This window comes from Siniperca chuatsi, linkage group LG13, assembly GCF_020085105.1.
Source record: "Siniperca chuatsi isolate FFG_IHB_CAS linkage group LG13, ASM2008510v1, whole genome shotgun sequence".
Lineage (NCBI taxonomy): Eukaryota > Metazoa > Chordata > Actinopteri > Centrarchiformes > Sinipercidae > Siniperca > Siniperca chuatsi.
Window position 1 is genome coordinate 18029708 of NC_058054.1, and position 22797 is coordinate 18052504.

At 41.2% G+C, this 22797-nt stretch overlaps 1 protein-coding gene across 2 annotated transcripts in view; it reads left to right on the forward strand.

Annotated features, from left to right (window-relative positions):
- Positions 1–403: 403 nt before the first annotated feature.
- Positions 404–22797, forward strand: part of epha4b (eph receptor A4b) — an 86501-nt gene continuing 64107 nt past the window's right edge. Inside the window, exons 1-2 of one of the 2 annotated variants that reach the window (XM_044218333.1) lie at positions 404–606; positions 17034–17098. In XM_044218333.1, the coding sequence (XP_044074268.1) occupies positions 492–606; positions 17034–17098 (180 nt within the window). In that variant the 5' untranslated portion in view covers positions 404–491. The remainder of the gene's footprint in view (positions 607–17033; positions 17099–22797) is intronic. The other variant, XM_044218334.1, reaches the window with a different exon arrangement.

Genomic DNA, 22797 nt, shown 5'->3' on the forward strand with positions numbered 1-22797 from the left:
ATCATCTGATCCCATGTAATGACATGTATAGCCTATTATTACGTTTGAAGCTCCACTGTGCATGAATTTCAGTTTAGGATGGCCTTGGAAGAGATTACAAAATGTTTAGTATGTCTTTGAAGCACTGGCAATTGAATGGATAGTGGAAAAGTTTTATCTCTCCCTATATTTACCCTTTTTCAATCTTTTAAAAACAAATAATATTCTAAAACTCAGGATAAAGCACTTGTTCATATTGATACTTTTTTACAGTGTAACCGAGTGTAAGGCGTCTCCAAAGGCCTCTATACCACCCCAGAGCCAGGCAGCTGACTGACAGGACTTGGCTGGCTGTGGATCCTCCTCCTCTCTCTTCTTTCCTGCACTCTTCCCAGCTCTCTCTCTCTCTCTCTCTCTCTCTCTCTCTCTCTCTCTCTCCTCAATCGCAGGGCTGCGCTCACCGACTCGACACCGCCAACAGGGATGCAGCGAGGGCGCAGCGCAGCCTGAAAATGGCACCACCACGCGTCCTGTGGATCTATCCGTCCCTTTTCCTCCTGTCCTACCTGCTTCTTTTTCACACGTTGACGCCGTGCCGAGCCTTACGGAATTACCCGGAGAATGAAGGTGGGTGTTTTTGGCGGGTTGTGTGAACCTTAAGTGGAGTGAGGCAGATGACTTGGTTTGTGCGCCGTGCTGGCTGATGGGGAGCCCCATCCCGCGGTTCCGCTTCCCGGGGAAGGAGCTCAGCGGAGCGGCGGAGACTCCCGTTAAGTGCTCGGCTCGGTTATGAATCATGCATAAAGAAAATGGGGGGACGGGATGGGGGAGTGGGGGTGGGAAACTGTTCGTCACGTTTTTCTTTTCCGAGCATATTGATATTAAATTTGTATGACATATAGCCTACACACAGGCGACCCTGCCATGCTGAAGATAGAGAAGACTGATGTAGACATTTCACTTTCTGACATCTGGAAAGCTTCTTCACATTTTTTGATCTGTGTAACTGTTGTTCTTGCATTAAAGTAGCCTAACTTATAATGGTTATGCCAAAACAACATTGACATCTCTGTCAAAAATCCATCTTAGTTATAGAAATCTGTATTATAACACACTGATAAATGTTTTTTTTTTTCCTGCTGTGGACTATAGCCTACTGCCTCAGTCTGCAAATGAGGAGCAGCAATTACATTAAATTTGTCACACGCTGCTGCTGAGCCTCTCTCTGTTATTGTATTAACATCGATGCTCGGCCTGAAATTAGCCAATGCATTCACTTACTAACTACTCCTGACTGCTTGCTGGGCTGAAACATGGGAGCTGGCTTGTTTAATGGGAACTTTGCACTAAACGGAGAAAAGAACAGAGCAGTGTGCACAAGTTACATTATATAAGTTATATTCACAATTGTTGGTTTTTAAAGCAGGTTGTAGGTTGTTTGAAGTAAAATGGAAGTGTCTGTGCTGTTGTTTTTGCTGGCTGGCTGTCACACAGTCTGACTGGAGATGATACAGCTGCAACTCGATTGTCATTCTGTGAATCCTTTCATTCAGTATTCCCCAACGCTCCAGTCAGTCCTGTTCTGTAGCTCAGCAGAGCTCTCCATCCCCGTTATGAGCTGGATGATTTGCCTCTCATTGACATTTTCTGTAACGTTTCTCACTCACTCTCTCACACACAGACCGCGACTCCAGGCTTACATGGGGTAGATCAAACAGTAAAATGATTCACATCGAACACATACACACAACAACAGGCCACACCGAGGTTTGATGGGATCTCCTGTCTCTGGCTGACTTAACAGTATAGGCTGTGTGTACATCGCACTGAATGTATATCACAGAACAAAGGCTCCTGAGGATAGATAGGGAGAGAGAGAGAGAGAGAGAGAGAGAGAGAGAGGAGAAGTAGGAGGAGTATTTTAACAACAGTAGACAATGCATGTGAAGAAGACACTAACACACTGTTGAAATATTCATTGAAATGAGCATGAATGATGAAACCAAATGGAAGCCAAAGGAAACTCCTGTTGATTTAGATAAACAGAATCTGTGAGTTGCTGTATGTGTGTGGGTGTGTTTGGGTTTGTGTGGCTCTTGTTCAACTTGAGAGTTTTGGAGGTGACTGACAGGTCAGAGGGTTTTTCATTACTAATACACACTTTTCAAATAATCTGCCAGGCAGTGTGTGTGTCTCACTTGGTCTTTCATCCTCTGGTTATTTCTCTGTCCTGCTGTGTCAGACTATCAGCCCAATTGGTACCTTTAAGCCCATTGCCTAACTTGTGTGTGTGTGTGTATGTGGAGGGTGTGTGCACGTGCCCCCGATGGGACAGTAATCCAATGAAGCCATTTTTGTCAGCCACTCTATGCTCTACGTTTACCTTTCGGCCTGCCAGTTTTCCTGCTGTGACTGCACGCTTAGCCGAGGGATTGCTCTTTGTGCCAGTGTATGTGTGTGCGAGCGTGTGTGCGAGCGTGTGTGCGCGCGCACGCGTGTGTGTGTGTACCTTGTGCTTGTCTATGAGTGTGCATATTCTCCACCCACGCATCTCAGTAGTCGTGTTATTCCAGGAAATCCTCCCTCTGAGTGACTGTCTACTAGCAGAAGCGAGGCTGTCATAAAAGGAGAGATACAGCTCTCAAGGCTCAATTAAGAACACAGTCCCTTTGATAGAGCTGATAGTGTTTGAAGGAAAATAGTGTTAAGCTGTCAACAAGCTTAGTTTACTACTAGAGCTATTGATCCACTCCAAACTTGTTGGCATTTACAAGAGACGCAGTTGTGAGGGTGGACTGGCGTAACGCGGTGCTTCTGGAGAATTGATAGAATTGCTTGAAAACTGCTGCTAACTGCAGACTGGGGAGCATGAGACGTAGTGGAAATGGGTTCATTCAAAAGTTGTTGTGATGAAGAGCATTTGCTCTGAAGGTCTTTGTTATCAACAGTAGAAGGAGGAAGAGGAGTGGAGTTTTTGTGCACCAGCAGAGGGAGCCCAACACACCGTCTGTCTGAACCCTGAGGGCATACTGATGTAACAGCAGGGTGGATGCTCACAGGTCTCCCATGGTTCCTTTTTGTCCTAATGTCCTCATCCCTTCTTTACTCTCTTTCTGTACACAGTAGAATGACATGTGTCATGTGTCTCTTTTGTTGTTGTTTCTTTTACACTTACTCCTCCTTGTGCAGATTCCTGGTGGGGAAAGGAGCAGAGTATCACTCCTTTCTATTTTTGTGTCTTCCCTCTGTTACTAAATATATCTCCCCAATCCTAGAAAACACTGTAAAAGCATGACTGAAGCCCTGTGCTTCCTTCTACTGCAAGTGTATGTTGATTAGAGTTTACTAATAGAGGTAAATGATATAACTCCAAATTCTGAATGAAAACTGTGTGCAAATGGATATATAATTGAATTAATAATCAAGAGTGGGCAGAGAGGGAGAGGAAAAACAACAAAACATGGGGAAAACGTGACTAAACTGTGGTTTATGTTATAGTCTTGAGGTTTACTATAATCTGTAATTGGCCTCGGAACTACAGTACACTTGAAGCTTTTCATTGGATTGGCCTCAGGGTGCTGGGGGGAAATTGCTGTATTGCTTTGTAAGGTGAACATGAGGGCAAGCAATTAATGCAGAGGCAAGCATATGTAGAGCACGCCGTCTTCTTACACACACACACACACACACACACACACACACACACTTTCTTATGATTCACACAAGATCCTGACTGTGGAATAATGTTAGGTCAAAGGTCTCCTCTGGTTTAATTGCTTTAATCTATAATGGTTGCTTGTAGATATCGGCAGAGCCATACCTCACTACGTGTGTGTCTGTGTGTGTGTGAGTCCGAGAGATTGCTGTACTCCCATGTAACAACCATGACCTTGGACAGAAGAGGATATAGATCTCCGCTCTCATCAGAGAGCAGCAGAGAGAGCGTGAGCACCCTAATGTTTTTCTTTTCTACCTCCCCCACTCCGATCTATCTCTAATCCCCTTCTTTCAAATCTGTCCTTCTCTATTTTCTATCAGCCTCCCTCCTGGTCTCCGTCTTCTCTCTCCTTGGTTGTTTTCCCTTTTGTCTTCTTCTTCTCTTCCCTCGCTCCGTCTCTTCCTCTGACCTCCAGTAGCAGTGTAACAGTTGGACAGGAACTACGAGCCACTGTATGTTTTCTGTAATGAGGTGGAGCTCCTATATCTGCTTAACACAGGCCCATACACAAGCACACATGGATGTACGTGCACATGCATGCATACACACACACACACACACACACACCCATACACACTCATCCTATCGTAATGTATGGCTTGGGGGCAGTTTGGTGGTTTTGGTCCAGAGAATAGTGTCATGTATTCCCGGGGCTGGCTGATAGATGGGGTTATAAATACAGCTCAGTGACAGAGAATGATTCTGCTGTGAGGGCTTCAACTCATAGATTCATTGTGTGTGTGTGTGTGAGAGAGAGATAGAGAGAGAAAGAGAGAGAGAGAGAGAGAGAGACTGAAATTATAAATAAAAGACAAATCCACAAGAGAGAATCTATGAGACAAAACCAAAGTGACAAGAAATAAAAAGAACAAAGAAAGAGACGTAGTTCTAAACAAACTGAATAACCCACCCATTTCTCTGTGGACTATTAAGCAGAGCACCCATAACAGCACCCACAGGGACTTTGTGTTGTGTAGTCAGTGGTTGCTAAATATGATTTTGTATTCAGCCCCAACAATTCAAACTCAATTAATGTTTGTCTGTTTTGGTGTTTTGAGGGATAAACACTTAATCCTGGAGTTTCGTTATCATTGTGAGGTATCCACCAGGAGGTCACTTTGCCCGACCAAGAAGTAGTCTGGCACATTACCCCCCATAAAACCACAAATAGTCATTTTTAAAGTGAGGTTTTTGTACTTATTAAACAAACGAAACATGATGTGTTAATCAGTGAGGTTTAAAGGTGACGGGCTGGCTGTTTCCCCCCTGCTTTCAGCCTTCATGCTACCATCTCCTGGCTGTAGCTTCATCTTTACCGGCGTTAGACTGGTATCAATGTCGTCATCTAACTCTCGGTTTTTAGGCTTGAATGATTTATGTTGGATGCAGAGTTCATTAATGTCAAAGGAAGCCGTCCTTCAGTGTGTGATGTCTGATGGCTGTAGTGAAGTTTGGATATAAGTGGGCCCCCACCACGTCTGCTGACCCCTTCCCCCTCTGAACAAGCCCTTAACTGCTGGTAAAATCACTGATCACTGGGCCTTGACCACTTACTACCCGCCACTCTAACACACACTCTCCAGCTCTTTTCCTTCTCACAGCCCCTCCTCACTCACACACACACCTCCCACCCCTGCACCCCCCGGTCCTGACCTTTAATTTGACTAAATTGAATTTGGTTGTTTCCTTACCTCTCTCTCTCTCTCTTTCTGTTTTCCTCTTGTTGTTTGCTCTGCCAGCTTGGCTCGTGCTGCGGCTGTGAAAGGCTGCATTAGCCATAGCTTTACAAGCAAACAGCCAAGGATTTGGGTCAGCCGCAGATATCGTATGTTTACTGACCAGTGCTCATTCTTTTCTCTGCTGATGATCATCTGTGAAGGTATTATGAGAGCAAAAATATCGGAAAATTGTCGTACAACTTCTTGATTTTAATTTACAGAAAGAAGATTCATAAATGTGATAATCAGTATACATATTCATTCAGTGTATGCTTGAATTTGGTCAAATGGATTTATATATCCAAGTATAGCTGTACCTCCATGTATAAAACTGCCTTCACCTGAAAAACAACAGCCTTTTCTTGACAAGCAACGTCTTCTGGCGGTGCAAATTGTGTTTTTTTCTCATAGAAGCACAGGCAGAAGTAGCCTGAGGTTGTAGCGCTGTAGCGGTGGATGAAACTGTAGACCGCTGTTCCCATCCCATTCCCTGCCAACAGTCAACGTTGGTTTCTTTTAACCATGACAAAGAGCTTTCCCTGACCCTTACCAAAAAAGTTTTAGTTGCCTAAACTTAATAAAATATAAACCATAGAGGTGGAGGAAAATGCTCATTAATATTTTTTTTACCAGCCATTTTAGCAGTTCTGACATACAATGTCATCCCAACGATAAGGGCGTTTGGAAGGTGATGACAAACTGCGTATTTTGGTGGAAAGACTTTTTGTTGTGATTGCAACTTCTCGTGTATTTTTGCCGCTTCTCAGATGCCTTCTTGCAAGTCACAAATGGTAATCTTTTTGTCCTTTGTTTTTCAACATTTGCTGATTTGTAGACTTGTGTCTTCTAGACATTTGTCTCGAGTCACAAGGAGAGCTTATGCTATCGATGCATGGATATTAGCTGTTACTATGAGTCCTGTAGTGATTTGCCAGACAAAATTGAAACTAACAGGGCCAAGCTAAGAAATGTTTCTCCGCTGGTTTGGGGTGTTTTGCTAGCTTAATTCCCTCATGAATTTCCGTGCAGTACATCCACCGCCCCCCTTATCCTTTTTAGCTTAGCTAGTGTTTTGCTAGTTTTGCTTGTTCTGTGTAAGCAGTGTACATTTGTTTAAGTTTGATTTGATAGAGGCAGCAGGGCAGACAGACGAGTTGCTAGAGATATAATAATTGTAGGTGTGTGTGTATACATGTTACGTGTGTGTACCAACAGTAGCAACTTGTCTAAGCTCACTTTTATCTAACATGTGTGATTTCCTAACCGTCTCCACTGCTGTGGCTCACTCCTGAGATTCCAGGCCAATTTACCCTCCTGTGACCAACCACTGTGTGACAGCCGGGTGTGTGAAAGTGTGTGTGCTCTTGTCCCATCAGGAGGAATGTCATAAGAACTAACAGAGCACAAAAAAAGGTTAAAAAAGAAGCCAGAAAAGAGAAACACACACACACTTGAAGAGGGAGAATTTCAAGAAAGACACTCAGAATTAGCAGTCCTGTATCTTATTAAGGGGAAAAAGCTTTATCTATCACTGCTCATTCACTCTATTCACTCCTCACGAGCTATTTTAATTCAGTTCTTTAAATGAATGATGGGATGCGTCATAGTTTGAGTGTGTGTGGAGGCGTATGTGTCTGTGGTTTGTACTGCAAGTTGTTTCTGAATCCTCAAGGTCTCTGGTTTGTGTTTGCTTGTTTTCATGTATGTGTGTGCGTGTCGTTATGGATGTGTGTGTGTGTGTATGTGTTTGTTGCTCTTTGCCCTTGATGAGTTGTTGGCATATTGGTGGAAGAAGCTTATTAAAAAAACAAGTGTCTGGATCTGACTGGGTGTCACAGTTCAACACTGTAAGCATTCAACCAGCACGCGCAGACAAACCCATACACGCACACACATACACATACACTCACACACTCCAGAGCCTCTTCAAGCGACAAACTAGGGCAGTGCTCCTGTCATAGTCTGTCAGAATGGCATCTTTTCTGTTCTGCTAGTGCTGCCAGTGTATATGAAATAGCAGAGTAGGCTAATGTACTTTCTGCCACTGAGGGGCGGGGGGCAAAATGCAAGGAGGAACAGTTCATCACATACATGAATATTTTCATAAACATTTTTAGCTTTGCGCACCATCTGCCTTCTGGGTTGCCTGGGTTTTTTTTTTCAAGGCTTTTGAGAATAAGGTTTTCAATAAACCATGTGCATCCCTTTTAAAAATGACTTCACTAAAGCAGCTGCCTTAAAAAAGAGCTTCTTAAAATCACATTTTTTACCCATTTGTGACTGCAGTGTTGAAGACATCTTCTGGCTGTTATCTTGACTTATATTTACCTGAAATTGGGTTAGATGCCTTACATTTCTGCTGGCTTATTCAGGAAAATCCAACCTCACAGTTTAGACATACAGTCTATATGTCAGTATATGTACTTTTCTGTTTGTCTTCTTTCATTTTTCTACAAACGTTTTGCTTGAGTATTGCACAAACATATACGATAAAAAGAGAGTGAATTGATACCATTGGTTTAAATTTTTTTACTTGTTTTGATCAAGACATTAAGGATTTGATTAAAGCCGACTTGATCTGATAATCATTTATCACAACTCTCTCATCAATGTGTCATTTGTGCTGGTGTAAGTATTTATCATTAACATCTGCACTGCATGGTGACACTCATCACAGTTTTATGTCTCCTAGCACATTTGTTGTAAACCAGCTAATATTTTAAGTGTCCCGATTTATTGAAAAGTTACTGATTAAAGATCCCATGGAATATATGTACATGCACACTAGTATCCCAATGATATGACAATTATATGGAACACAGAGTAAATTGGTCATTTCATATCTCCATATAGTGTACATGATTCATACATGAACATTATCCAGGTTTCAGTGTAACCCAGCTTGCTGTATTTGGGTTTCTTAAAGCGAAGATAAGTGCTTATCCATGTTTCTGAAACCAGGTATGGTGTTAATCTAAACCTCCAAAAACCTGATCATAACCAGCACACTAGTGTGCATATAAAAATACTTATATGGTTGAGTTGAATGATAAAGATGTTTATGAAATCAAACTTGTTTATATGAAATCATTCATGTCAAAACAAATGAATATTTAAGAGCAAATTAATCAATCCAGTAAAACTTTAATCAGCATTGTTTTGCAATTTAAAGCCAAATGATATATAGTTATTATTTTGATTATGCTTTGATCCGCTTTTCTGTCAACTCACGATTCAGACACCCAACTACCATTTAGCCATGCATGCAATAGCTAATTGAGTTTTATTGGTGTGTTTCACAGAATCAGTTTTTACCTTCATTGATCTGCTTCTGTCTGTCACTCATTTGTATACCTATAGGCTACTGTGTTTAATCTATACAATTCAGTCCAACCCAAAGTGGAATTTAATTTGGTGTTCGTTGAAGTGTGGAGGATCAACATAACATTTCTCTGAACAGAATGATAAGTTAGAAAGCAGGGCCCAGGCAATTGAACTGAATCAAAGAAGAAGAATTAGGATTAGAATTTAATTTAAATCCACTGAATTATTCATTAGACACATTCAGTTTGCAGATAGCTATCACACTCAAAGAAGAATAACATTTTTCCTCTGAAATCATGCTAGATCCAACCTAATCCCGCCAAAAACTCTTACTGAAAAATGAAATTAAAAATATTGCAGATTGGGATTTGCCTGCTTTAGGGGAAACACATCCCACGCACACAAACAGTACATAACAGATGATGAAAATCTGAAGTGTGAATACAAATGTTTGCAGTTTTGCTGTAAAATCCTTTCTCACATTTCCTGAAATCTGGTAACCGATTTTAACTGCCTTGTGAGAATAACTGTACAGAACTCCTTAAAGGTCCAGTGTGTAGGATTTAGTAGCATCTAGCAGTGAACCATTGCAACCATTTGAATACTGCTTGCATCACCGTCCCTTTCCAAGTGCGTAGGAGAAACTACGGTGGCCAAGAAACTCGCGAAAAGCGCAAACAGCCCTATCTAGAGCCAGTGTTTGGTTTGTCCGTTCTGGGCTACTGTAGAAACATGGCGGTGCAACATGGCGACCTCTGTGGAAGGGGACCGATCCCTTTGTAGATAAAAACGGCTTATTTTAAGGTAATGAAAATACAACAATTCTTATTTTCAGGCAATTATACACTAATGAAAACATACTTATATTATAATAATATTATATTCCATTTCTGCCAATAGCTCCTCCTAAATGTTACACACTGGACCTTTAAAAGGAGTTCAATATAAAGCTTCAAATTCAGGGTGTAAAAGGGAGGCAGAAAGAGTAATATTGCCAAACACTCCCAACCTATTTTATATATTATACAGGGAATATGTTCATGAGTGCAGAATGTTAAAAGCACTATCCTTGATCTAATTAAAAGTATAGCCCTTCAACCAAAACTTAAAACATAAGATTATAACCTGCCATCAGAGCTGAGTCTGTATGTTTATTAAAGATAGATTAAGACTAAATAATATTTGTAAACATAGGCATAAAGCATCTGATCAGCTAATAAACACAACATTTTCCATCTATAACTCAATATGTTCAATTATGAATGAATAAACATACTTCACATTTTTATGGTAAAACTAATTTTAAAAACAAAACGGACATAGAAGGAACCCAAAAACAATTTCAAATGAATGTTGAATTTCCTTTGCCACTGCCCATTACATAATTTTTTATTGCATGTACCCCACTGAAATGCTGGCCATAAAGCTGCCCCTTTCCTGTAACATACATGCAAGGCACAAGATAGCTCACCTGACCCAATGGATTAATGTTTACAACCTTATCACTGGAGATGAGGATAGGAAGGATATACAGTAACACACAGCTTTGATAAAAAATAGTATGAATAGAGGACGAGAGTGCAGAAGGAGAGATAAAACTAGAGGAGAAAAGACTGATTGAGAGCCTCTGGCGGTTTGTGGATGAGTGGAGAGAGGACTGATGAAAAGACAGCGAGAGAGAACGTCTTGGTACGACGCCAGCTTGTTCCTAAAGTTCAGAGCTCAACTCTTCCCTCTCCTTCATCCTGCTCTCCGTTGGCCCGTTTGTTGCCCTGACAACATTCTCAGTCATTGAACTGCACTCTCAGTGGAGTGGAAGCAGTCACACTCTCATGTCTGTACACTAGCTTCATATTTAGCGTACAGACATGAAAGTGGTATCCATCATCTAACAAATGAGGTCATTTCCCAAAATATTGAATAATTTCTTTAATGATGAAACAAATATTGGAAACTCTGTGTGCATAATTGCTGGATATTAATGCACACTGCACACTTTGTTTTTATAACCAAAATGACATTATAAGAAGTGAGAGTAACTTATTATAATTTTGATTATTTTTTACTATTACTGTATGTCCTACTGAATTTGTAGGGCTTAACTCATTCTGTTTGTTTTTTTGTTTTTTTTAAAAAAAGAAAATACATTAATTCACTGGTGTTTATTTTGAATAAGAAAAAAGGTGAAAATCAAATTAAAAACTCAGAAATACAAAAATCTGGGTAAAAATTAGATTTTAAAAATACCATCTGTAACACAACCTCTGCGGTACAGTGGTATATCTTTTTAGATGATTTTGCACTTAAAACGAATGATCAGCATCGTATTTGCATTTTCTCCCCATTTTTCTCTTTACTTTCTATTACCGGAAGGTTTTCTGCCACAAGAGCACCTTGATTACTGTAAACTGTGGTTGTCAGCATTTTCTTGCAGCAGGAAACACTTTTAGGTATGTGGGGACATAAAACCTGGGTGAAAATCTGTTTAAGCTGTTCTGGTCCTTTTAAGAAATCTGGGTTTTATATCTAAAGCCAATGAAAAACAATGAGGCTTGTACATGTATCAACATGAATGTAGTGTTAACAGCCCCTTAATTCATATATCTCTATATGTCTACCAATTCCAATGTAATATTTTGTGTTCTGAGCTGAAAAGATCTTCTGAACTCATTATGTAGTCACATATTGTACTCTATATATTGAGTCTGTGTGGTGGTCTTATTGAGTAGTCTTTCTCTTTGTGGCACTGGCACCATCCTAAGGTATGTGTGAGTCAGTATTGTGTGAGTGTGTGTGTGTGTGTGTGTAAGTATCCTGGTCTCTTTGTGTGCCAGTCTGGCTGTTGGCAGCGGCGTTTGATTCTTGGCAGGTGGATCACAGCTTCTTGCAGCCCAGCTGAAGCAGTGGATACCGACCAGAGAGAGAGAGTGGCAGAGAGACATAAACAAATGGAGAAGGAGCAAAAAAAAAAGAGAGAGAGAGAGAGAGAGGAAGACAGAGAGACAGAGGGAGGAAACAGGAGTGAGAAGAAAAATAGACAGACACAACAGGAGATGAAGACACAAAGAGAAAGAGACTGAAAATGTATTTTCCACACACGGTTCTATAAGTACTGTAGTTTTGGTTTCAGCATTTTACTGCATTTGTACAGAGATTTCTGATCTACAAAGTCACACCCTCCACCCCCACCTCCTCCTCATTTTTCACTCTCAGAATGTAAACCTCACAGTTTGGTGCTGAAAATCAATAAGACAGCATGTCTCGCTGTAACCGAACAACTCTCACAGTAATCAGATCATATGTACATGTTTATGTATCTGTGCATTTATGCCCCACAAAGAAAAGCTTGGGGAAAAAATAAGATATGTGTCTGTGTCTGGTTGACTTTGTTAGTGTGGAAGTGGTATTTTCAGGTACAAAGGCTGGGGAAAGCCATGATAGTAAGATAGATTTTTGCTCACATTTGGAAGGTGCTCCACTGTGGGTATGACATGCCACATTTAGCAGCTCATCAACCTGGAGATTGTGTGTCAATGTGTGTGTGTGTGTGTGTGTGTAAGAGAGAAGAGAGGCCGGTCATTAGATCGAACTTGAGAATGGCCTGAGTGATGAGCTTGGTGTTTTTATTCCGGGCCAAAGCAGGCCTGGCCCAGGCTTAGATTTCACACACACACACACACACACACACACACACACACACACACACACACACACACACACACACACACACACACACACAACACACAATTTAGCTAATTCCCTGGTGAAAGGGAGACAGAGTGGGAGCATTTAGAGATGGATGGGCAGATAGATAGAGGTGTGGCTTCATTTTTGTTTGGGGAAGAAAACAACGTATTTTCACAATTACTCTGTTTTCTCCTCATCTTTGACACACAAACACACACAGGTACACACACATACATATATGCATACTGGCTGTGTCAGCAGACAGGAAGCTATACATAGCTAATACATAATTGATGAGTCCAGTCATTGATTACAAGTGATAAGTGGTATTGACAGGAGGTGTGAGGAGATGAGAAAAAGTGTCGATGTGCAGGTTTATGTATGTGTGTGTTTTCCCAGTGGGCTGCATAATGGCTTTAGAATATGTAATGTCCCCAGAAACACATTAGCTTACTAGACTGTACTTTATGGCAAGTTTATACATGGTGAGTGACTCCAGACACAAAAAAGTATCTTAAAGGATTGTTTTTTTCTAGTTTTTGAGTTTCTGAGATTTCTGCCTCCACCGCAACAGCGACGGAATTTCACGGTGTTCACAATTTTGGAAAGTTACAGTTGAAAGCAGGAGATTAGACTAGCCAAGAAATATGTAACCCTATAATCACAAGGTGTTCTTACATTTCTGTCTGTGTACGAACTAAACAAACAAGATATAATTTGTTAGTTAGTGAGCTTTATCAGATTTTTGAACTTTGAGCACAGCAAGGCTAGCTGCTTACCCATGCTCCTGTCTTTATGCTAGGCTAGGCTAACCACCAGGCTAAAAGTCATATTTCCCAAAGTGTTGAGCCATTCCTTTAGAAAATTCAGCGCCAAATATCTTTTAGAACATAAACTGAGGCGTGGGAGTTGGAAATGTTCAGTGGAAAATTTGCACTTCACAAACATACAGAGAAAAGAGGGAAAAGAGACTGGAGGAAAATGACACAGAGAACTGGAGTCCTTAGTGAGTTTTCAGAACACACAGACACACACATGGTCGGTGCATACCTTGAACCAAATTCTGCCATCTGCTGGTTCCCTACTGGATCGCATGTAGCCTGTTGCAATGAATCCTGGCGTCTGGTTTGATAATAATTTAACTTTTGAGTAGCACACCACAAAGCTTGTGTAATCGTGTTTTTATCATCTTAGAAATATTTCAAAAATACGATCTATCGTATCTTTTAAAGACACAGAGACCATTTTACACACCTTCATCTCATCACGCCTGGATTACTGCAACAGCCTTTTTACTTGCCTCAACCAAAAAGATTTTACTGATGACTTTTAAGGCACCTAATGGCCTCTCTCCCTGCTATATCTCTGACCTCTTAGTACCATACGCACGGCACGTACCTTGAGATCCTCGAGCAGAGATCTTTTGTCTGTTCCAGACAAACATACTTTTATCGGAGTGTCTTTCCTGATTTTACTTTAATTTTCTTTAAACTGTCTTTTACTTACTTAAAAATATTTTTCTTGTTTTTTATCTGTTTTCTTTTAAAATCAGATGGTTTTATGACTTGTGTGTTTTATTTTGCTGCCTTTGTGAAGCACTTTCTAACTTGGATTTTGAAAAGTGCTCTTTAAATAAAGATTATTATATTACTATATTATTATTATTATTAATAGCTCGCTAACAGCTGACGTCTGTACAGTCCGTCAATTGGCTGTTTGGAGCGACAGTTCAGATGCCAAATTCTTTACTCCACAGGATATTCCACAGACCACACTATCAACAGTTTTAATAGGGACAATTTATTCAGTAGAAAGTAGTTCCAATGAAAAATGATCACAGTGAGGCCTGCGTATTATCCAGACAGAGTAACCAGGGCTTTATTTCTGGAAAGACACACTGGTACAGAATTTCAGTGGGATTGTTTTCAAGTTTTATGCACCACAAATTCCACTCACCTCTATTGTAATGGGTTGGAGGCAGAAATTCAGAACTATCTGTAAGCCTAGATGCCAGTGGAGGTAAGTGAGAAAATATGTTTTTTGTAATTTGGGTGAATTGTCACTTTAATTTATCAAGGTCAGTTATACCCTCTGTGAAACACATGAAAGGGTACTAGAGTCATTTTGTGGAATTACACAAACCTTGTTGATAGGTAGCTTTTATGTCTGAGCAGAAATATGAGTGTGTGTGTGTGTGTCTCTCCGTGGGTCCTGAAATCACATATTATTATACTATTATGTCCTATTTCTGTACACCACTCAAATACCCATGAACTGAGGAAAGCAGTCTAAATGGTCTTTAGTCTGTGTGAATACACACATGGGCTGGAGGCTGCCCTCTGACCTTTTGTTGCTCAGCACTTCTCCGCGGTTTCTGTCTCATCCCTCTCATTTAATCTACATCACTCTCGCTCTCTCACCTATGCTCTGCTGTGCAGCCTCTCTCCCTGCTTCATTATACCATGTGCACTATTCTCTCTGTGGCTGTTTTCTCACACAGACGCTGCTGTTTTGCGAGCGCGTGCAGCCACACGCAGATGTGTGTGCCGTTTCACGCGCATACGCACATGTACACTCACTAATACAGCATGACATGCCTCCCTGCTGTCACAGTGTGCTTAGCTGAGGAGAACGGCTGGGTTTTCAGTAAGGGCTGATGAACAGCATGAGTGCGAGAGGAAGAGAAAGGGAGGGAAAGATAAGAAAAGAGGAGGTTGGACCAATTTTACAGTCCCTTTGTTATACCTACAGGCAGTATGGATACACAGAGAGGCTTGTAAACAGGAACTTTTAACCCTCTATTCAGTGATTAGTCTTACATGCATTCAGGAGGGCAAACTTTGTTTTCTTTTTACTTTGGAATAGTTTTTTCCAGGTCACTGCTTATAAAAATTGGAGCGAATGTGAAAGTGTGCTGCTTTAAAGTGATGCAGTCAGTTAAAATTGTGTCAGGTCAGCGACTCACCCGTTTGATCTTGGATCTGCGGATTGAAAGCATATAGTTTCAAAGATTTCAATAGAGGAAGGATAACCTGAGAGAGCCACAGTGTGTGTGATTGAGAGGGAGAAGAAAGAGAGAAGGAGCAGTCTCTGCAGATGGATACTGATTAAATATTGATGGTCAGCGGTGTTGAAGGCTTGATTAGGACCTGACTGAGCCAAGCCCTTAACAAGCACACACATGCACACACACACACTAACAAGGGACACACACAGGTGGAGAACCTAGCTTCAGAATCTGAGCAGGTTTTCATTATGCCTCCCACTGGTCAACCTGCCACCTTCCTCTCTCCACTTTTCATTGTAGAAACAACACATGCAATTCAGAGTCAAATGTACATTCATCCTACTGTTGCACTTTGCCCTTGATGACGTTTTTCTAAGTGATACTCCAACAAAATCATTTTAGCATCATAGTTATAGTATTAAACGCTTTTTATGCTTGAAAGTTGTTGATAAAATGTTTGTAGTTCGCTTGTTGAAAGGGTTGGTTCACCCAAATGAAATATTTTTTCACTTGCTTATCGTGTTATCCAGCCATGTAGTTTTAGTTTTATGCACCTAGGTTTTCAGATCTCCATCTTCGGAAACAATGTCTGGATAATCCACAGACCGTGGTGTTAGCAGTTTTTATAGGGACTATTTCTTCAGTAGAGTCGTATGAGAAGTGTTCACAGAAAAGTCTGTGGATTTTCCAGAGTAACCAGGACAAAAAAGAAGTTGCTGCTGAATTTGTTTAATTTGTTAAATGCAATTTTTCATTCTTTGAGTACCACAAACAGAATTCCATTCACATCCATTGTATGCGGGTGGCAGAAATCGCAGACCTTAAAAAGTATTAAAAAGTGCATAGGGTAAGTGAGAAAATGTGCAGGTAGTTTGTTTTTTGTTTTTTTGGTAATTTGGGTGAATTGACCTTTTGAAAGAAAAGTGATGAATTTGGATTCAAAGCGTTCAATATGGATTTCAATAGTGAAAACGTTTTGAAAAAAGGGGAAACGTTGACAGAAGCTTGATGACATTGACTTTGATGAGTATTAAGACAAAAGCAGTGTATTTAGACATATATTGGAAACATTTTGATACGTTTTATGTGGCATGAAAACATTGAAAATCCAAAAGCCATTTCTCAAGCCTACAGGGTGAGTGGTTGATGCTCAAAAAGTGAGGTTTTGGGTGGAGTATCACTTTAATGTCTAAAATGTAAATGTTACTGTAAAGTATACTCTTGCCTCTGTATGTTGATGCCGTTTCACAGACGGACTTTGTGTCCCGTTGAACCATAACAGCTGCAGCACAACCACAGTAATCTTAAAATTTAAATTATAGGTTTACCACTGCCTTGATTTCACTGCTGTTGTACTCCAACACAACAAAAGACACCCTTGTATGAAACACGAAACATCTTGGAGTTTTTATATGGAAGGTTTGGGGTATAATATGATGTTATGGGATGCTTTCAAGACAGCAATATCTCCACACTGCGTATGGAAAACATCATTTTTTTAAGGAAATGGGGATCGAGAAATTAAATGCCACTTACAGTTTTTTTTTTTTTTCAGTATGTGTGTTAACGTGTTTGTTCTCTCTCCTATGTGTTCTTGCAGTTACATTGCTGGACTCCATGTCAGCCTTGGCTGACCTGGGCTGGGAGGCTTACCCGAATGAGGGGGTGAGTATATGCAGTACAACACGCATATACACACACACACAAACAAACAAATATCATCCTCTCTTTATGCCGGAGCTGGCACCAAAAGAACAAATCTGATCACAACTAGCGGGTTGTGTTGACATGTTTTATTTTTAGGGAACGAGCAGGGACTCAGAGGTAGCAGCAGCACTGGAGTGTGTGTTTTAGAGAGCACTGGGTTTTTGAGCGCTCCTTGCTAAATCGGGAGTCTGCAGGGGGAATTTACAAATTATTTCCGCTGAGCTGAAAACGCTGTGGCAGTGGAGCCTCCATTTATTACGGGTTGCAGTTTTTGGGATGGAGTGAAGGGACAGGGTGGAGGGGTAAATATTCTTACGTAAGAGGAGATGTTGTGCACATGTTGGGGGGGGTTGGTTGCATAACTAGCCTTTTGCAGGTATAGGGACCAAGGGAGTCTGGAGTGCAGCCACCATGCATCAGAAAATGACAACAGAGAAGTGAGAGGAGAGGAAGAGGGTGGGAGCGTAGAGAGGAAGAATGACGAAGTGCATTCAATAAAGAAATAAGAGTGGGTTCTGTATGTCACTCTAGCGCAGGAGCTGTTGAATAGCACTGAATTAATTCTATTTCCCCTTGAGTCACACTTCCTCTCCACTATTCAGCATCAGTGTGTTAAATTGCAGGATGCCACACGCGGTTTCATGGTTGTGCGCAGCAGAGAGGCAGCTGAAGTGAGCAGAGCTTTACAGAGTTTTCTTAAGCAAGGGTATCAAGTTCACTTTATTGAAGTGCTCTGATTGTGTGGCCATATTGCGGATGTTTGTGTATGTTTGTCTTTTTTCACTGAGGTCCTTATAGAAGAAGGGAATGTGTTCCATCTGTGGCTAAGGCAAAAGGTTCAATCTAATTTTGAAAACCAAGAGTACACAAGTTACTTTTATTGACAATATGGTTCAGTTTGGGGTGGCTTAATCATGGCCCGCAAAAGCACATGTGTTGTTAGTTTACCCTCAAAGAAATGTGTTGGCTGGAAAGTCAAATATGTATAATAAACTCCATCCTGCATATCTTTTTTCATGAACTGTCAATGTAGTGGGGATCTGGCATCTCCTCCCTAAATGAAACAGGCTCTGTGGGCATCCAAACAACTCCTCTGTCAAATAAATGCTACAAATGATAACACAGTATCAATGGAGTCATTATTAAAACAAAAGTGTTTTCTTTGAGTTTCTTTACTTTGGGGTCAGGCACAAGCTTTATCAGCTGCTTTATCTGACCAAAGAAAAGATTCAATTGGTTAAAGCTGGTTGTTCTTATTTAGTTTTGTGGTACATGAAGGCGATGTTATCTTCTTCCTAGATAAACACAATCCTCCTCGCTCTTTTTCAGTCTGGTCTTTGTTAGTTAAAAAAACAAATGCAGAAGCCTAGATTGTATGAAATGAATAGCTGCTTCTGCTTCTTAAAATAGGCACACGGTTTTCTTCAGTTAGCGATGACTTTGCCATAAAATACAAATCTTGTCTCTCTTAAACAGCTATAAGGCAAACAGACGTGAAAGGAGATTCTGCTGTGTGTACCATTTTTAAACATCATTGCCAATTTAATTGTGACAATTACTGTAAATAGTGACAGCATGGAATGAATATTATTTTAAGCCTCTGTCTCAAATCAATGTTTCTGTTGTTATATCTGTTGTTCCTGAAACAAGGGCAAGTTATGTCATCATCTGCTCACATTCCTGCCTGCTGATTGGTCGGACATATGTGCCTGCTGGGTTTACATGGGCATGTAGTCCGCTTTAATCACACAGCCATGAACATTTCCCCTTGTGTCCTCATGCAGAGCATAGTTGCATGCTTTTATTGTGAAGCACCTATAGGAAATGTATTTGTCACTGAGTTAACAGAAACAGTGAGATGTTAGATGAAGAGCTGAGGATGACAAGCTCTTACAGCTGTTTGTGGAAACCAGCACATCTCCAACACGTCATCAAGCTGCAAACACAGCTTGAATTTTCGCAGTACCTCACAGCCCATCCCAACCTATCGAAAAAAAGCATCATGGGATTATTCTTGCAGGATGTTGTTAGGCTTTGTGAAGCTAAATGCTTCTTGCCAAAGAGAAGATGCTTTTAATTGCCATTCCTGGACAGACAGCACTTATTGTATCATGATATAAAACTCTTTCTGTCTAAGTTTTTGCCATAAAAAATGCAGCAAATTTCAAGTTCAATCTAACCTGGTGGCATACATCATAAAAAGCTGTGTATAGACTAGTAGAGGCTGTCAGTCCTGTTGGCAACAGTATTGTTTGTTTAACATAATTATACATATGTCTCAGAATTAATGTGGTAATGGTTTATTAATAAATAAATAAATGCTAAAGGAAAAGGAAAGTGATAGAGAGTGATAAGAGAGTGACAGAGAAAGGTGCCAGGGCTGTGAGAAGGTCTTATGTTTCATATCAGGGGGGATTATCTAGTTGACCTTTGAACTTTAAACCTGGGTATTGGTCTCAGCGAGAGGCAATTCCCACCAATCTGAGACCACTGTCTAGCTGAATTAGTCCAAAACCACACTTGACCCCTGCAGGTCACGCTTAATCCAAGCCGTGCAGGGCCGGATGTGCCTGAGACTGCGTGGAGCGACCCACTTCTGTCACCAGCCAGGGGTGTTCCTCGTGAAGGACACAAAACAGATACGTCTTAATGATGTTTAAAAATGGGAGGCCCCACAGCATCTCTACTCCCCCAGAGGCTCCTCAACCTTCATTGCCCCCCCACCTCATCTTCCATCTCTTTCTCGTTTTCTCTCTCCCCCTCTTCTTCTCTGTTCCCTTCACTAAACCAGAGCTTGTTCCAGAGTTTGGAGGCCAATTATGTTCTCGTAGGTGTACCCAGATGATTGCAGAAAGGGGGATATTATGCTAAGCTGGTGAATGGTTGAACTTAAACCCTGATCCGACGTCTCTGCTTCACTTCAAAGCAATCAAGCAGGCTCTGTGCTGATTGGCCTAGGTGATTGAGGGTTCAGGGTGGAGGGTTTCATTCTGAATGTTAATTAGTGTTCAGATTGAACCAACAGTTTTTACTTTGTGTGTGTGTGTGTGTGTGTGTCTGTGTGTGTGTGTGTTTAGGGAGTAAAAAAGAAAGGGAGCTTAAACTCTTCAGCCTATCCAAACATTTTCCCAGTTGTGTTTTGGTAGATTTTCACTCGAGCGGCTGGTGTATCATTAGCAAATATGGATGCGAGCAGGTTGTTTTCATGTTCCTAAGCACACCTGTGCTTTACACCAGGCAAAAGTGACAATGAACAGACTCGCCAACTAGGGAAATAAGTCGCTCACCAGGAAGTGGCAGTAATCCAGCCACTCCAAACTCTGCCTACAAAGAAATAAACAAAGACATCATAAAGCCCTCTTTATCCCTCAATGACTATTCCCATAAATGCTTTAATCACCACTCCCTGGGGACTCAGCTTTGTGTGTTTGTGTGTGTGAGTGTGTGTGGGTGGGTGTGTGCGACCATCCTGTGATGTCCGACTGGTCTCAGCTCTGCACAGATGGGTCTATTTAGCTGCCAGGCACGCCTGTAATTTACCAACATTCATTCCTCTCTCTCCTCTCTTCTCTCTCTTTCTCCCTCCGTCTTGTGTTTTGTTCTTTTAATTGAATCGAGTGCAGTCGATCACAATGACTCTCAGTTGTTGTGTGCACAAAATGTTGTGCAAGAATCCAGTGATACTTCCTTTATATATAAAACTTTGTCAGGGACGTTCAGCTGACTGCAACAGCTTAAACAGTCTTCTGCCTCCTCTTCTTTCTTCTCCTGTTCCTTCTTTCTGTTTCTGTACTTGAAGGACTGTTGGGTCACGATCAAGAGAGAGCTGGTTTTGTTTGAGCTCCAACTCATACACAGTAGACGTTTCAGCGGAGGCTGTGGAGATTAAAAGCATCTGAGTGTGCAGAGGAAGCTGGAGAGAGTGTGCGAGTCTATGTGAGAATGTGTGTTTTTTTTTAATGTGGATCTGTTTTAGTGCTCAGGACTCTGAGGTGAAATGCGTCAAGTTTTTGCCGGGTTGTTGGGCCGTCACATCAGATTAACCTCAAGAATCTAACCTCAGTTTGGACTGCGCTTGTCTGAAAGTTTCTCTTTGCCTTTTTATTGCTGCTTTCTTTGCTTTTTATTGGCCTGTCTTCTCTCTTTTCTTTCACTTTCCCTCTCAGTTCATGTACCATTCGACTTTCATTTGAATTTTAGGACACGTTAGGGATGACAAGTAGTTACTACTACTGTGGGTCTTGGTGTAGGCAGGTGTGTATGCACATGTGAGTGTGTGTATAAAGTGTGCGCTCACACCTGGACTACTGTAAGGTGATATGTGTTCATCACTCTGGAGCTTACAGCTTCAGACTTAAGATGATGACATGAGCTCAGAACAAAGATGGTGGTCCTCTCATCCCTCACCACAAAGTAGGACTCATCCAGTTTGTGTGTGTGTGTTTTTGCATATGTCTGTGTGTGTGTGTCCAAGAAAATCCAGTTAGCTTCCCCTTGGATCAAATATCTTGAGACACTGAAACCACATTGGTTTATTTTCCTTTTCTTTAAGAAATAGAAATGTTCTTTCTCTGTGTGTGTGCAATGGTGTATATGTGTGTGTGCCTGTGTGTGTGTGTGTGTGTGTGTGTGTGTGTGTGTGTGTGTGTGTGTGTGTAGATAGAAATGTTTTCCTGCTCATGCGAGAAGTGTTCTCAATTACTGCCTTAGTCAGAAGTGGAAACAGATGGTAGCAGATGACGGGAGACAAAGTCGCTCTGTCCTACCTACTCCTTCTTGCTCTCTCTCTACCTCTTTCTCTCTCTGTGTCTCTCTCATGCACACACTTCTACCTCTTAAGCGCTAAATCACGCATTCACTTTAGAAAAACATGCTCACTCTGTGCACACGTGCAGCATAGACAAAGACAGTCCTTCAGTCATCTTGACACAGATCATCACTCATATTCACCCAGACATGAAAACAGAACATGCAGGCTTAGCGTTGGTTTGCACGAAACCACAGTTCGTTGAACTCGGGCCCAGTTTCCCATAAGCAATCTTTGGACTGAGATCTCCTTTGTCCATTGACTAGCAATGAAATAAGACAATCTTAAAGCTGAGTGGTGCTGTTGTCAAGCTGGCCGAGTGCTGCTAAACATCACTCTACCCTGGCTGCATGTCCACTTAGTCTTTGATTTGAAATGTATGTTTTAGTTGAAAGGATTTCCCCCGTCAACACTCTTCAGCAGCCCTCACCGCTTCTCTTTTGCACTCTCCTTTCCTTTCTCCCTGCTCACCCATTTCTCCCCCTTCGACTCTTTCCTTCACCTCTCTCTCCCCTCTTTTTTCTTTGCTGCTTCCTTCTTTCTTTCTTCTCCACATCTTCTTCCACACTTCCGTCACCCTTTTCATCTTCCTCTTTGATTTCTGCCTTTTTCCTTCCCTTCATTCCGTTGCATTCTTTTGCTCTCCATAAAAAAAAAATGTCATCTGATAAATGTGTAAGGTATCTTACCTATCTTACCTGTATTATAGTGTATTATATTCTGGTTTGCTTAGAACTTCTATTCCTGTGCGCACTGACGTGATAGTGAGCTGCTGTAACAAAAGAGTTTCCCCTCTGGGATCAATAAAGTATTTCTGAAGACGCTGAATCCAATCAGAAATTTCATGTTG